At 42.6% G+C, this 17,088-nt stretch overlaps 1 protein-coding gene across 6 annotated transcripts in view; it reads right to left on the reverse strand.

Moving 5' to 3' along the window:
- Positions 1–17,088, reverse strand: part of dgkb (diacylglycerol kinase, beta) — a 959,831-nt gene that overhangs the window by 571,168 nt on the left and 371,575 nt on the right. For 4 of the 6 annotated variants that reach the window (XM_078535051.1, XM_078535062.1, XM_078535036.1 and 1 more), the window contains one exon: positions 13,064–13,180. In XM_078535051.1, coding sequence (XP_078391177.1) covers positions 13,064–13,180 — 117 coding nt within the window. Of the gene's footprint in view, positions 1–13,063; positions 13,181–14,421; positions 14,444–17,088 lie in introns of all 6 variants that reach the window. The other 2 variants (XM_078535068.1, XM_078535056.1) reach the window with 1 other exon arrangement.

The raw sequence follows: 17,088 nt of genomic DNA on the forward strand, positions 1-17,088 counted from the left end.
TTTTATTTTAAGAAGTGTTCAGACCCCATCAGTGCTGCATTGAAGAGGTCACTCGGAGGTAAAATGGCAGCATAAACCCTCAATCTGAAATACCTTCCCTTCCCCTGGAGAGGCATCTGGTCTCAGCTTGTTATCTCCCCACAACAGTGCAACTAAAATCAACAACTCAGCCCAGTGCTGCTTCTACACAATGCCCCAGCTCAGAAACAATACCAAATAGGACAGTACAGGTTCTACAAAAGGAAAAAAACACAAAATTTGAAACTTTAACAAAATCCCGATACCTATTACAAACATTCAAATCTTTAAACAGAACAAAATAGATCATTTTCTTCGAGCATGTTTGACAATTTTCTGGAATGACTCAAATTATTTTTCTTGAAATGTATGAAATTATAAGAAACAACACGCTCTCAAAAACAGTTATTTATTAGCTATTAAGCATCTGCCTTTTCTACATGATTTCCTTTCAGTAAAACACAAGCAACAAAAAAGAGTTCATCCATAAAAACTGAAGGGTTAATAAAATAAAACTCTGACAAGGCAGTGTGGAATTACAATTTTCTTGCCTCATACTTAAGGTAACAAGAATCAAGGAGTCAAGAATCCATCTCATCTGCTTCATTAGCTTAGCAAGGTAAAGGTATTACGTAAGCATATTGGGTCTGATTTTTACTATGGACATCCAGTGTGAATGGAGCAATCATAACGTTCAAATAGCCTGAGGTCATTTACTGCCTTATTTATGCTTCATATGTTCCATCTATTTGTACCAGGTGTTGAGTGGGTGGACCTGCTCTCCTTAAAGGGGCTACTGGTACTGAATCAAATAAAATGATCAGAAAATCTCCATCAGTTTTTTGTGGGGTCAAAAAGAGCAGCCTCTCACTGCCCAGATCACGGCAGGACCCGTAAAATTATGCCAGCATTAAATTCTGCCCCATATTTCGCAGAGGCCCAGGCAATTGGCCTTTTCTGCATAGGATCCGGCTGATCTTTTGACCTCTTCAACTGAGGAGTTGAGAACTGCTTCAATGCAAATCTAGCCCAAGCCTCAAAATGACTCTGGGCTCAGGTCTGCCCCTTTTGCGCCAACCGTTAAAATCAGCTCCACTAATTCATGTGGAACATTAATACAAGGGCACAGAACTCTTGATATCTTTATTTAGTGTTGTATTATTCACAACAACAGTGCTATTAAAACTTTCAAACTAGTTAAACATTCCATATTACATTATTTAAAAACAACTTTTGGAAAAATGCATTATTTAAAAAGTAATGGCAATTAAACAGACAAGGAGAATAAGAGCTAATACTGCGATTTATAGAGGAACCATGCAAGCTTGCATTTCTGAGCATACAAATTATATTGGTGGACAGGAGTTTCTTGTGCTCCTCATGAATTGTTTTTAAGCAATTCTTCTCCGCCAGATTTTCCATTGACTTACCAACTTTTACAGTTAATTAAGTAGCATATTTAATTGAAAGTAAATCTCTGATCATTAAGTGTCGTTATCATAATTGGCACAGTGGCATTTGGCACCACACTCTTATTTAATGTTAACACCTACACAATCTCAACATTGAATGCTATGAATCAACCAGTGCTTTATAGATAACTGCAATTAACTCCGGAAACTCTGCACCCCCAAATTTCAAAGCAATGCCCTACATTTTCTTACCACTCCTGTAAAAAATAGTCACAAGCTTCCCTTGGGATTTTGTCATATTTTTCTTTCCATGATCGTGCTGCTGTCCTTTTCAGAGCATTAACTATGTGCCAATGGAGCACAGAATGACAGAGATGAAGTACCTAACTACCTCAGTATGAAGTCCCGATGGAATCAGGTAAATTAATGAGACTCATCCAAAGGTTATGTATGATCTATTACTTCCTCTAATTATAAATAATAATCCTGATCATTATGCTGGTTAGCTGTAAAGAACTAAGATAAATGTGCTTAACCATGATTAATAGACATCAATGAACTGCATAGGTCTCTTTCGTTGCCATGGTATCTCAAGGTGCCGCAGTTATTTCTTTTTGTTTCTTTTTTTCCACTGGCACAGACGCTAATTCTTTGGGAAGTCAATATGAATCTGCTTTGCAAATCACTTTCAGACTTCAGCAGTACTTAACGACCCTCTTAATGCACCATTCCAAAGAGTTAAAGTGCTTTTACGAACACCTGAACAGACACATTTGATCATTGCAATTAAATAAATCATTTCCTGAGCAACACTGTAAAAAATAGTCAAGTTATTTTCAACACTAGGGCTAAAATACTGTCTGACAGCTGGAAGCCATAACTTAATAGTGTGTCATAATGGCACAGCCAAAGCTGGAGAGATGACAGCCTTATCGTTCGTACTGCAGCCTGCAGTTCATTGCTGAAACCCGAGGCCAAATAGCTTAGCCAACAATGTTTATTTTAATATATCCTGAACTACTGTAATTTACTATACATTAACCAGAGCTACCCTTACTCTGGTAGTTCACGTCAAAGTTAATAGTCAAAAGGCAATAGTAGTTTTGACATATGTCAGCTGCCATATTCTTTTAATTTTTCCATGGAATGAAACACGGTGATTGAAGAGCCATCAAGATGGGAGAAATAAGCTAATCATTTTTCTTACCATCAGTCATGAATCAACATTCATTCCAACAACTGCCAGTGCATCATCAGCACAAAACATGCTATTGTTTTTGAAGACACTAAGAAAAAGGGATGGAAACATTTTATTTTGCCTGCCTCCTTTCCACATCTTCTGATGGTGATGATCAATAATCAGGAGAAACAGATTTCAAGTAATTGGTGGAAGGATTAGAGAGGCATTGAGGGAGACTTCTTTTCATGCAGAGGACGGTGGAGGTCTGGAACTCACTGCCTGTCATGATGATAGAGTCAGAACCACTCCTCATATTGAAAAAGTACTTGGGTACTTGGATACGCATTTGAAGTGTTGTAACCTACAAGGCTATGTACCAAGAGCTGAAAAGTGGGATTAGGGTGGATAGCCCTTTTTTGTCTGGCACAGACATGATGGACTGAATGGCCTTCTTCTTTGCTGTAACTTCCTATGATTCTTGTTGAGTCACAACTCCAGAGGTGCCAGTGTCTCTCCACTACCTTACTAAAGTGACCATGTGTCAACCTGGACAACAGCAGAGGCAAGCCACTTCACTGTGAGAGCAGACCCGTGCCCTGGGTTGGCAAGCCATTTAATTATGAGAGCAGATCCCAGCTTTGCATTGTACTATAGAATTTGTATATTTTAGATAAAACTTATGTAGGCATTTATATTTTCATATGCAAAAGAATAGCTTTGAAGGCAAGAAATTAAATACGGGAAGAAAAACTGAAATAAAAGCTGGAGATAGCTGTCAATGTGAAGGGAAGGCAGTCTGCTTTGATTAATGGGGCTGTTTATAAACTTAATCTGATTAGATTCTGATTATTTGCCTCAGATTATTTAAATGATAATTCATGGAAGTTTTCCACTCTGTAAGTAAATTGATTCCTCGTGATTGCTGGAACTATTCATGGAATGCAACACCAGAGGAAAAATTTCAGAATTTCAGTCTGTCTAGTAAACAACTCTTCATACAGCAAGGGGTTTGCTGCTCACATTCCATGCAGTTGAGTGACAGAAATAATTAATATTCTAATTACCTGCCTGTTGAGAAAAAATCTGGCTCATCTTCAAAGAAACATACTTTGTAGAAGGACTATTTTGATCTGGAGTGTCAAAATCTGACTTGGAGCAATACACTTACTCTGGGCTATTCCCATTCTGGAGTTCCCTTGCTTCAATTATTTCACTAGACATATCATGCACTTAGAGGTGGAGTTCTATCAACAAAAGCCTGCATCATAATCAACAGAGACTCAACTAAGAGATTTTGAAATGATTCCTCGATTTCTGACACGACTATTTAGGTTTTATAAGCCATTTAAATGATTATGTTAAATCAAGCATTGTGTTGCAAATTATCTGCATAATATTTTGTCTCTGTGTCATTAAATATTGTGCAAGTATATTCAAACAGTAGTTTGGCTTGATTTGCAGAGTCTGGCAACAGTATCTTCCACCTTTCAGAAAGGACGGAAGTGTGTGTTGAAGAGCCCATACAATTTCTGGTGTAAAATAAATATCTTGGTAAAACAGGGGTGAGTTTGTACTTGGCGTACATCAAATGAGCAGTGGGAAGGATGTTCAGTCGACCTGCCCAATGACACTAACAGGAGACCTGATTATTTTTTCTCTTCATGGTCAAAATTCATTTAAAAAGAACAGGTGAGAAGCCAGCGCGAATCAGACTGCTGGTAGGCTGCTCACAGTTTAGAAGGACAGGAAATCTGGCAGGCCAATTGGCATTTATAGGGAGCCTGTGGCCCTAAAAGGGGAGATGTGCTTTCACTGGCAATCAGTGGAGTGTGTGTTACTGAGGCAGCGACAGCAAAATGACCACATCCAAGCTGTCCCACCCTCTCTCCTCACCAATTCTCTTACATATGTTGTGGAAGTGTTCATGGAACAAGTATGGAAGAGAAAAGAGATCCTCTTTTCCATTGATGTGTGTCAAAAGTCCTAAAAAAGGAGTCAGAAGCAGACAAGTGGCTGGGCAGGTCAAAGCCAGCTCTGAAGAAAAGTCATATGGATTGAAACGTTAACTCTGTTTTTTCTCTCTGCAGATGCTGTTAGACCTGCTGAGTTTTTCCAGCATTTTCTGTTTCTGTTTCAAAAACAGCTGCATTGTTTCAAGGATCCAATTTCAGGTCCGAAAGAAACTTAATGACCTTAACAGGATTCTTAAGATATGAATCCCCTTCAAATCCCTCTTCCTGTCTGTAGTCCTACACTACTGTACCTTGCACCAGCACTTCCATTTCCCACTTTCCATGCCTCATCTAACTACCCCACTTTTAGCTTGCACTCACACACTTAAAAGCTGGTAAAGTGCTTATAACTAATTTCCCTCTTACTCACATTTTTTCCTTTTGGCATAAACAAAATGCAAAGCTGCCTTACACATTTTCAAAATCCTTCAACATAGCACACACTAATTCTCTCCTACTCTTCTTGCAAGTTTACAAAGAGTAGATGATGGGGGGGGGGAATGGCTGGAGTTCATCAGTATAATCAAGTCTAGAAGTCACAAACGCATGCATCAGGAATTCAGAAGAAGATGAGCCGAGGTTGGCTGGACATGGGCAATGCTACAGAGGTTGAAATAGATGGTGTCTTGGTGATGGCACAGCTATGTGGTCAGAAGCTCATTCGGGGTCAAATATGACACCACAGTTGCAAGCAGTCTGGTTCAGCCTCAGGTAGTTACCAGGGAAAGGGAAAGTCAATGGCGAGCATACATATTGTGATGAGGACCATGGACAATGGCTTTGGTCTTCCCAATACCTGGCCAGAGGAAATGTCTATTCATCCAGACATTGGACAGGCAGTGTGACAATTTAGAGAAAGTGGAGCTTTTGAGAGAGATAGTTGTGAGGTAGAGCTGGGTATCATCAGTGTATAAATGGAAACGGATGCTGTGCTTTCAGATGATGTCGGCAAGGGAAAGCATGTAGGTGAAAAGTAGGAGGGGTCCAAGGATAGAACATTGGGGGACTTCAGAAGTAATGGTGTGGGGGTAGGTAGGGAAGCAAATGCAAGTTATTCTCTAGCTATGACTGAATAAATAAAAATAGAACCAGGTGATTGCAGTTACCCCAGCCAGAAACGGGTGGAGAGGTGTTAAAGGGGGATAGTGTAGCGAACCATGTCAAAGGTTGCAGACAGGTTGAGAGGGATGAGGAAGTATAGTTTACCTTTGTCAGCCAATTAAAATGCCATTTGTGACTTTGATAAGAACTGTCTCGGTACAGTGGCAGAAACCTGATTGGAGTTATTCAGATCTGGAGCTTGGGCAAAGATGCGCTTGGGTTTCTAAAGTGACAGCGTGATCAAGAACGTGAGTGGCAAGGGAGCTTGAGGATGGGCAGGAATTTGCAATTATGGGTGTGAGGGAGAGCACAAGAGCTGCTTTTTTTGAAGAGAGGAGTGATGAATGTACATTTGAAGGAGATGGGGACAGTACCTAAGGAGAGATAGAACTGTTAATAATCTCAGTATTATCTGATCTTATTTCAACTAACATGCAGCCCAGGAAGGTAGATTGGGTGGTCAACAGTTTAGTTGGAATTCAGTGGTGCCCAGGCACATGCCATTTATTTGAACAACATTATTAATGCACAAAAGCAGGTAGTTAAAGTGCTCTTCAATGAGAAGATCTCCAGCTGCTGGAACCCTTTTGCCTCTTCACCATTATTTAAGCCATCAGTTCAGTACTGTCTCTATCATCACATTGAAAGCCCTCATCTCAATGTGGTTCCATGTGGTGTTTCCCATTGTAGTTAGGTTACATACAGCAAAGCACTATTATATAGGACACACTATGCGGCTATATTTCAAGGACCTATTGAACCATCCAAACAGTGGAATCATGACTTGAGAACACCATTGGCCTGTTCAGTAAGTTCTCCACACTCAACATCCGCACTTTGGGTCAACGAACCTGACTGTAGCATGGTTTGGCCACTGAGGTGTGGTTTCTTAAAAGGAGTTCAGATCCAAGTGTGCACAAGATAGCATTTATTCAGTCAACTTTGCAATTACTGTGCAGAAGCAAAGAGTGAAAATGGAGGATTGACACAATGGAAAAGTGTCGTGCCAATTCCGACAAAAGCAGTCACAGATTTTTTGATATGTTGCTGGTAGGCACACATCAGCAACACATTAATGGAGAGAAACTCATTGAAATTCATGAAGCGCCCCCACAGATGATGTGGATGCGGCAACAAGGCATTGCAGAGTGTTTGCAGCTCAAAATACCCGGAGTGCTTCCAGCTGGTTCCAGTTGGTCATTGAGAAAGAGTCAGGGCAGAATCTTCTGTCCCCGCACCCCGACACATAAAATGGCACGTAGTGATATCAGGCGTGTGTCCCAACGTCACCGTGCGTCATTCCGATTTTCAGTTCAGCGGGCGCGCACCAGAGTCGGCTGCGCGCCCGCCGAACTGTCAAAGTCCTATTTAGGCCATTAATCAACTAATTAAAGTACTTGTCAGGGCTGCCCGTCCAATCTTAAGGTTGGCGGGCAGGCGAAGAGCAGGCTTTCGCAATTTTCATGGAACCTCATCCACAGGCGGGATGAGGTTTCATGAAGGGTTTATTAATTTAATAAAATGTTTCATGAAAATTCATAAACATGTCCCAACAATGTCACATGAGGGGACATGTCTGAGTAATTTCATTTTTTTATTTTTCACATCTTTATGACTTTTCTTCATTTCCCTGAGGCAGCTCTGTGCCTCAGGGAGATTTTTGCGCTCTTTCGCGCACATGCACGAAAGAGCGCAGGCCCCGACTCTCCCTCCTCCCTTGGCCCGCACAGGAAGCGCTGAGCACCTCCGGGTGCGCATCACGCTGGGCAGGCCTTAATTGGCCCGCCCACGTAAAATGGTGGCGCACAGCCAATCGTGGGCAGCGATTGGCTGCGCGCCCGCCCACGCCCAGCCCACCCAACGGGGAGAAAGTTCTCCCCATGAAGAAGTTTGCCCCAGCAAAATATGGCATCAGCCAGCTGTTCAGTGCAAGTACAAACTGCTGATTAGGAGATAAACTGATGCTAGTGATTAACCTGTGTTACAATCAGACCGCCTCATGATTTTGGTAAGACTTGGTTTGGGACCAATAGCTTTTTGTTTAAAGCAGACAAAATTTGAGATTCAAGACACTTGCTAATTGGATAAAACCACACGATTCCATGGGTTTTGAAAAAATAAACTATACTATACAAAGTCAAAGATAAAATGACTTACGATATCTATCTTCATATTTTAACATTCAGGGTAAATATGAGGTACATGCGAATTAACAGGAAACTGGGTCAAACACACCACACTGCACACTAAATAGCAAATGCAACCAATACAGGGTCCATGTTTCTCAACAACCAACTCATATATTAGTAACACTGTGTGTCAACCAATCTCACTGAAACTCTGTCTCTCTCATGAGGGATTCCAGTCTTTACCTTCAAAGATCTCACCTTGGAATTCTCTCCAAAGGTCGCTCCAACTCGGACGACATTTACGGCAGCCCACCTTGCAGGATTTCAGTCTCGTCTCCTAAGGTTCTGTTCCCCTGGATTCCCAAGTCTGCACTCAAGCACCAACTTACAAGCACAACTTCAGCTCTTCAACTTTGCCAAGCAGAACACTACTGCTCCAAAGGGCTATGTCCCATCAGCCCGCAGGATGAAGTTACCAATCTTTGACTGCCTTCTTTTATCTTCAGGGCTTCTCTTGGCCCTTCTTTGATTACCAGGGTTTCCCCTGAGCCCTCTGCGCTTAAAGTCTGCTAACCACAGCCCTTTCTCTAATTGGAGTCTCTTTTACTGCTCCTCATTTCTTAACTGAAGTGGGAGCTTTTCCTGTCCCCTGTCTGGGACCTCATCCTGTGCCCTCTCCCTTTGAGGCTTCTCCCTGTCCCCTGCCTAGGACACATCTTATTGATGCTCTGCTCCTGGCCACATGGCCCAGGTTTTCATGCCATTTTTCTTCATGCGCAAACGCACTAGGCCCAAAGAACTCAAACATTTCAGAACTGCGCATGTGCAGCCTGCTCCAATCTGCGCACGCACAAAAGCTCTAAGGTCCATCATGAGTCTATCTTCCTGACATCCACTCTCAACGCTAAGGTAAGTTGACTTTCATAATACCTGCTATAACCTGGAAGCATCCAGTGACAGAAATGTTCAAGGCTTCAATGAACACTTCAAAATCTTCTAATATCAAACACAAGTAATTGCCTTCCAAATCATTGCAGTATTTGAGCTGAAAGCGGGCAAGGAAATCTTTAAATAGCAAAGTGCTCACCTTCTGACTATTACCCCATGGTCTATAGAAACAGCCAGCAGCAATGTAGCTAGAGATAAAAATGGTATTAGGGTCTTAATTGAGTTATCTGACTCCTATTTGCATAAATTAATGAGGTCCGACTTGCTTGCTACTATTCTATTCTAATAGGAGCATGGGCCAGCCTAAATCTTTCTGATTTTCGTCCTACTGCTCTGATTTTAGGGGTAAACAGGGCAGTATTAAGAGAAAAATCAGCTCCAGTAACTGGTTATCCAGTGGCATTCTACTCTTATTCACAAAATGTGCAAAAATGTGTACATTGCAAATTACAGGAGATGTTGGTCTGCTTGTGAAAATTGTGTTGTGTTGGGAATTTGAATTCAGAGTGTCGGAAGAAAGCCAAAAATGTATCACAGCCCAATCTGATCCTGTCCTCTTGAGGTCCACATGCACAAAATGTTTTTTTTTAAAAGCAATCAGGCTTCAGAATGAGAGGTGACTTTTCCCCTGTCCACCCCAGCTGAAAGCTAGGGGAGTATACTGACTGCTGGCCAAGCTGAGAGCAGCTAACTCAGCACTGGCCAAGGACGCCTCCCTTCTTAGTCTTTTTTGAATCCAAACTAGCCGGTGCATTCATCCACTCTAGCTAACAGAAAACCATGCCATGCAGTTTTAAAACAAATGCAACAGCATCATTAAGCAATTATTTGCAACTTTTATTCTTTATCTGGTCGTATATCAATGGTCAGGTTTCAAGAAACGAAGCATGTCGATAAAAACACTCAGCTGTTGGTTTCAGATATTATCAGCTACTCGATTATATTAGCTAGCTTTTTTGGTCAATAATTGTAGGCTAAATTGGGCCACGTAGCATCCACTACTTAAGGCATTATTTGGCTACATAAAGATTTAAATATAGGCCCATGATGCCAGCACATACTTTCAATGTAAAGCTGATATGATGGCAACACGACTGATTTTGAATCCCATTCTCCAGCCAACACCCTGTCTGAACCTCATAAAGGTTAAGTGGCAAGAAAGACTCCCCCCTAACCCACCAGCTCTATTTAAAGGTTAGTTGGTGGATTATTACTCCTAACTGCGGGTGCAATTGCACTCATTTTTTGTACTTTCCTATACTTTGCTAATGTTTTAAGTGGTGTGCAGAGGATGGTCTACTTCTTTGGTTATTTAAAATCTTGTGCTGAAACAAGTTGCTTTCAGATATGGATGACCTGATAGTCATATTTAATTCCCAGAGGAAGGCCTAGGAGAATGAAGAGAGGCCATGCAGAGCAGGATAGACTGCTAAAAAAGGGAAGAGGATGAAGGGGAGAAGAGCTCTCAGCAAAGGCCATATCCACTGCGTGTTTGCAGTGAGCAATTCTCCTACTGCAACTTCAGTAAGCACCAATGTTTGAGACTCCTTAACTTCATAAAAGAGATCATGACTGAAATCTGCCAATGGCCACAGCTCCAACTGCAGCCTTAAAGCAGGTCAAGGATAGCACTGACTATGGCTGTCATGGTTGAACAGCTGCTAGTGCATGCGAATTGTGAGTTGAGGATGTGAGGTTGGCAACAGTGCTAAGCGTATGAGGGTCAGGTAAAACTTATGATTTGAAAGGTTCAGTACTGATTGATAGAGGTTGGCTGTGGGTGGGCAATGAGGGTGCAGTGAATTGAGCAGTGGATGAGGCCAGTGATGCATTTGGTATGATGTGTCACTTGAAGGTTGAATTCACTCACCTTGACAACTCGTGTGAGATTGTTAAACTTCTTTCTGCATCCATGTTCTTGGAACAATATTCTTGGTATTGACATCTGCTGCTCCTTCTCACCGTCTCCTAAGCATATATGTCTGGAGGGCCTCTTGCCTCCACTGTAGAGAAAAGGTATCTCTCCACATCCTGCACTAAAAACTCCAGCACATTTACAGAAAACCTTGGTGCGAAGTTTCTCACCTATTCAGCCATATATTCAAAGATTCAGTTTCCAAGGACTCCCACCACTTCTTGCAGGCACAATGCACCTCCCCTTTAAGAGGTGCAGGCTGCCTTTATATAGCGCTAGCCACTCATAAGATCAGGCCCCCTTGTTGATGCATGCAGTCAATGAACTGTGTGAGTGGCACTGGCTGCATGCAGCGTTCATTTAAAATTGCAGGCAACACAAATTTAACATGCTGCCTGCAACACAATGAACAAGCATGGGTTAATTGTGTACCACAACACCCAGATCCATTTTCAAGGGTATACCATTTAACTGCCTATATTTCTGTAGTGTGGTTCTAATGTTACTCACAATTTGACTAGTGTGAAGCAGATAATGCTAGCAGGTAACATACAGAGTAGCTTTATGTGACTTGATTGCATTTTAACCAGTCATGCTCAAGATTCCAGCCCAAGGGTGTAATTATTTTTTTGTGCACTGGCATGCCCTCCCATTGTTTTAAATGAGGAAACAGTAATGAAGTGAAGCTGCAGTGAAAATTACTGTTAACTTGCAACAACACTTCCACAATGTTGGGCTGTGTCCTGCTGAACAGTAGTTTACTGATGGGAACCAACTAACACCTAAAAGTGTGTGTATAAAGCTCTGAAGGGTGTGTGTGTGTGTGTGTAAAGCTCTGAATGTTGTTGTGTGTGTAAAGCTCTGAATGTTGTGTGTGTGTGTGTGTGTGTAAAGCTCTGAATGTTGTTGTGTGTGTAAAGCTCTGAATGTTGTGTGCGTGTGTGTGTGTGTAAAGCTCTGAATGTTGTGTGTGTGTGTGTGAAGCTCTGAATGTTGCTGTCATGGACAACATGTAGATGTAAAATGCCCTATTATCCCATAATAATAAAGTACACAATACTTTAATAGTGGAGCTTTGTGATTGAGGGAACAGTTGCACAAGTGCAGCCTGAATAAAACTCTTAACAGTCATAGGTTGCAAAGTTTGCTAACCTGAATGTCCAGAAACAGCAAGGAGGAATATTCTCAGAACAGGAAGCTTATTGAAGGGAACTAACTGGTGAGAATAGGTCATCGATTTCTAAATGTAACGCTGAAGTTCTTAATTGGACAAAGTGCTATGAATGCCAAAAAAGCTGATGTCAATTGTGTTAATCTCAATCTTACAAATGCCTGTATTTTGATAACATAACCTCTTGTTTTGTAACGCAAAAGAGCTCAGCCAGGATGAAATGTTACTCACCTCCATTAAGGAGACTCATAGTGGAAATGTGGCGGGGCAAGGCCTGAGTCCATCAATTCCCAAAGATGCAGGTACCACCCCAAAGAATGGGAACAGGGTCATTAGCATTGTCAAAGCAGGCCAACAATGCCTGCAGGTAGAAAACAGCAGCACCTGCCCCGAGGAAGGCCCGGAATGACCAACGTAATAGACAACACTTGCAAAAGGCCTTATAGAACAGGGCAGCAAAACTCTTAGGTTTCCAAAAGAACTATCAAGTTGTCCCTGCACAGTAATCAATCCAAGAGGAATTTATTTTCTCCCACCCTGAGACATTTTGGGGCCTTAAAAAGGCTGAGAAAGACACACATCTGCTGTAAGTTCTGGACCTTTCAGGTGGTGTACTGGACAGAATTTTTCAGGAAAGCTTGGGAACTCCCCTGTCTGCACCCTTTGACATGACGGTGGGCAATAGAATCACCCTTTGGCCCATTCAGAATTTCCTGTCATCCTTTCCACAGGCTCAATCCCTGCAATACTGGATTCTGTTCCATTTTCCAAGACTATCTGTCAGACCTCAGCTGTTACACTGAGATGTACTCTGACTCAAAGAAGCTGATGTAAATTGTGTTAATCTCTATCTTACAAATGTCTAGTAGGCCTGCATTGCCCTGTATTTGGGTTGGAGGGGGTGTGGGTTGCAGTAACATAAGGTGTGCACAAATGTTGACTTTGTTTATCCTGCTTGTCCTACAATATCTGTCCCTCACACATTGTCCTGTTACATAACACTCCGAGTTAGATATCAAGAATGCATTCAACTAAACCAAGTGTATCTTGGATCATTAATGGCCAGCCCAAAACCAAGCAACTGCAGTAGAATGTCTCTGCCTGCTCTTGTATCTGTATCTTGTATATGAAAAGAAAACAACAGAATGATAGTTTCTCGCATCATTGAACAACATACCTGCAGTCCCTGTCCGTCCACAGTGACAGAGTTAGCTCTTTGTATCTTGATGCGTTCCTCTGATTTTTTCGTTTGTAGGGAACTATCATCTCTTCTTTTCACAGTGGATTGCCTTTCCTGGTATTAAAAATAAAAATAGTGGAATCTGTTGAAATAGCACCATAGATTCTGAGGGACTGCATTTCTACGGGCTGAATTGCTCACCATTACTTTGGCAGAAGTGTTCAAAGTTTATGCCATTTCACCAGGATTTCAACAGCTCTTCCACTGAGGTTATGGTGGACACCTGGAACATTCCCTGTGATGGCTGTTCAGTCTGTTTGTATCCAGCTATGAGCTAAATATTTAGAAATGTTTATATTTCTTCTGTAACATTGCTGAGGAATGATTCCAACTTCATAAGGAGTGCACTGAGATCCCATGAAGGAGGGAATTTCTAAATATTTAAAATAACTTGAATTATATTCACATTCTTCAGGGTTAATCAATAGAGTATAACTGCAGTTAGTTTAAATATTTAGACATTGCAGATACCCTTCCCTCCTTTCCTCAACATTTAGACCCTGAAAATGCATGGGCCTCAATCCAAGTAGTAATACCATGTGCACGCTCTTTAGTGCTGTCCCCATTGAGCTTATAGAAACATAGAAAATAGGAGCAGTAGGCCATTCGGCCCTTCAAGCCTGCTCCGCCATTCATTATGATCATGGCTGATCATCCAGCTCAATAGCCTGCTCCCGCTTTTTCCCCATATCCTTTCATCCCTTTCAGCCCAAGAACTATATCTAACTCCTTCTTGAAAACATACAATGTTTTGGCCTCAACTACTTTCTGTGGTAGCGAATTCCTCAGGCTCACCACTCTCTGGGTGAAGAAATTTCTCCTCGTCTCAGTCCCGTATCCTCAGACTGTGACCCCTGGTTCTGGACTCCCCCACCATCGGGAACATCCTTCCTGCATCTACCCTGTCTAGTCCTGTTAGAATGCAGGGCACCTTAATTTGCATGGGTTCAGCAGTCACCACCACTGCATATCTCAGGTGCTCGCCTGCCCCCATGCTGCCAGAAATTCCACAGCCTAGTCACCATTGCAGAGGCTGTTCAACCTTCTCCCACCACACCTAACTCCATTGCCTGATGCATTTCCCATCCCGGTCCCAGAGTGCAACAGCCAATCCACAACTCTAAGGGGAAGAAAATGGCACCACCTTTGGAGGCCAAGTTTGCTTTCCTAGGCTGGCCTCTCCAGTGGCGCCTACCTCCCCTATTCTGGGTGCCTGTATGCCTCGTCACTCAGGGTTTACTGGCCTGCAGAGTAACTCCGGATACCTCATGGCTTAGAGAAGTGGGAACTCCTACATCAGGAGTTCTCACTCCCGTCCTCAGTGCTACCCACTCTGCATAAATGTTCCCCCCAAAGACCTGTGGGGGAGGGGGATCCATGCCTTACATAAACAAAAGTGAACAAGGAGCTAAAGTCAAGCCTCCCAACCTTTAAGCCCTGGAACCCAACTGGCGCCACGATAGGGTCCATTGGAGCCATTGAAGGAATTTGGGCCCATAAATTATAACCACTCTTTCACAGATCTCTTTCCCAGGCAGGACAACTGCAGATCCAATAAGGCAGTGGAGACAAGGTGATTGGGTGGAACCCACGTTAAAGCTGCCAGTTTTAAATCAGCAACTGCAGTAAGAGTGCAATATCATTTCAGCAGGGTGAAACTTATTCCAATACACTGAAACCTAAGTGAAACTTACAGTCCCTACTGTATTGATCTGAGCATGTTGAAAAATTAATCATTCAGAAAAAACATCAGACAAAAAAGCTAATGAGTTCTGATTTTCCCCTCTGCTTGCTATTCTCAGTCATGGAAAAGGAAGCCACTTTGTTGCAAGACACAAGTGCCAGCCCAACTGTGTTAAACAGTGATCGTTCGAGTCATTATAAGCATACTCCAGCATTGAACCCTGATATGTTTGTATATCAATACAGGGCAACCAAAAAGATCCACCCAGAATCAACCTGGTAAGAAACAACAACATTCAGGCAGTATCACTGTCACATTTTGAGTTTTAAAAAACTATTTTCCAAACAAAAAATAGTTACATTAAACCGGTGTCTGATTTAAAGAAAAGTGCATTCAGACAAGCTGTTTTTAAAGTTAGTAAGATGAAAGCTTCTTACTATACTAATGAGTTAGGCTTTGAAGTTGTTCCGTTGTTTTCCCAGAACTGTAAACAAAACACAAATGCTTAACTTGCCTTGCCAATTGATAAAAAAATTTACACCATTGGGAGGTCCCTAGTTCCAGGCACTCAGCAGCAGTTGACTGGGAAAGGCTTCTCATAGAGACATTTATGGCACAGAAGGAGGCCATTTGGCCCATCAAGTCCATTCCAGCTCCCCGCAGAGCAATCCAGTCAGTCCCACTCCCCCATCCGGTCCCTGTGGTCGTGCAAGTTTATTTCCTTCAAGTGCCCTTCCAGAGTCCTTTTGAAATCATTAATTATTTCCACAGCTACCGCCATAGTTGGCAGTGAGCTCCAGGTCAATACCTCTGGCAGTGTAAAAAAGTTCTTCCTTACATTCCCCCTGCCTCTCTTGTCCAAAATTTTAAATTTGCACCCCTACCCCTAGGCCCAGCTATCTTTGGCTGGTTCATTAATGACCTTCCTTCCATTGTAAGGTCAGAAGTGGGGATGTTCGCTGATATTGCACAATGTTCAGCACCATTCACGACTCCTCAAATACTGAAGCAGTCCATTTACAAATGCAGCAAGTCCTGGGCAATATCCAGGCTTGGGCTGACAAGTGGTAAGTAACATTCATGCCACATAAATGGCGGGCAATAACCATCCCCAACAAGAGAGAATCTAACCATCACCCTTGGTATTCAATGGCATTACCATTGCTGAATCCCCCACCATCAACATCCTGGGGGTTACCATTGAATAGAAACTGAACTGGACTCGACTAGCCATATAAATACTATGGCTACAAGAGCAGGTCAGAGGCTAGGCATCCTGTGGCAAGTAACTCACCTCCTGACTCTCCAAAGCCTATCCACCATCTACAAGGCACAAGTCAGGAGTGTGATGGAATACTCTCCACTTGCCTGGATGAGTGCAGCTCTAAAAATACTCAAGAAGCTTGACACCATCCTGGATAAAGCAACCCACTTAATTGGCACCCCTTCCACAAACATCCACTCCCTCCACCATCAACACACAGTAGCAACAGTGTGTACCATCTACAAGGTGCACTGCAGGAACTCATCTTTAGACAGTACCTTCCAAACCCATGACCACTACCATCTAGCAGGGCAAGGGTAGCACCAACACATGGAAGTTCCCTTCCAAGCCACTCACCATCCTGACTTGGGAATATATCACTGTTCCTTCACTGTCACTGGGTCAAAATCCTGGAACTCCCTCCCTAACAGTAGTGTGGGTGTACCTACACCACATGGACGGCAGTGGTTCAAGAAAGCAGCTCACCACCACCTTCTGATGGGCAATTAGGAATGGGCAATAAATGCTGGCCTAGCCAGCGATGCACACATCCCATGAATGAATTTTTTAAAAAGTCCTTGTACAACCAGCGCATGGGGAGAGTTTTTCTTTATCTACCTTACCTAAGGCTGTTATAATCTCATACGCCTCTATTAAATCCCCCTCAATCACCTTCACTCCAAGCAGAACAGCCTCAGCCTTTCCAACTTAACCTTGTGACTAACCCCTAATCCCACCCCAAACCCCGCCACCCTCCACTGCACTCATGTCCCTGGAACCATTCTGCTAAATCTCCCATGAAACTTCTCAAGGACTTCCACATCTTTCCTAAAGTGTGGTGCCCGGGCACAATACTCAAGTTGAGGCCTAACCAGAGTTTTATATACTTTGGTAAATCACTCTAATATGTCCTACCACCTTCAAAGATCGATGCACATGCATCCCCAGGTCCATCTGTTTCTGCACGCTATTTAGAATTGTGTCTATATTGCCTCTCACCATCCCTTCCACCAA

The sequence above is a fragment of the Cetorhinus maximus genome, chromosome 3, assembly GCF_964194155.1.
Source record: "Cetorhinus maximus chromosome 3, sCetMax3.hap1.1, whole genome shotgun sequence".
Classification (NCBI taxonomy): Eukaryota; Metazoa; Chordata; class Chondrichthyes; order Lamniformes; family Cetorhinidae; genus Cetorhinus; species Cetorhinus maximus.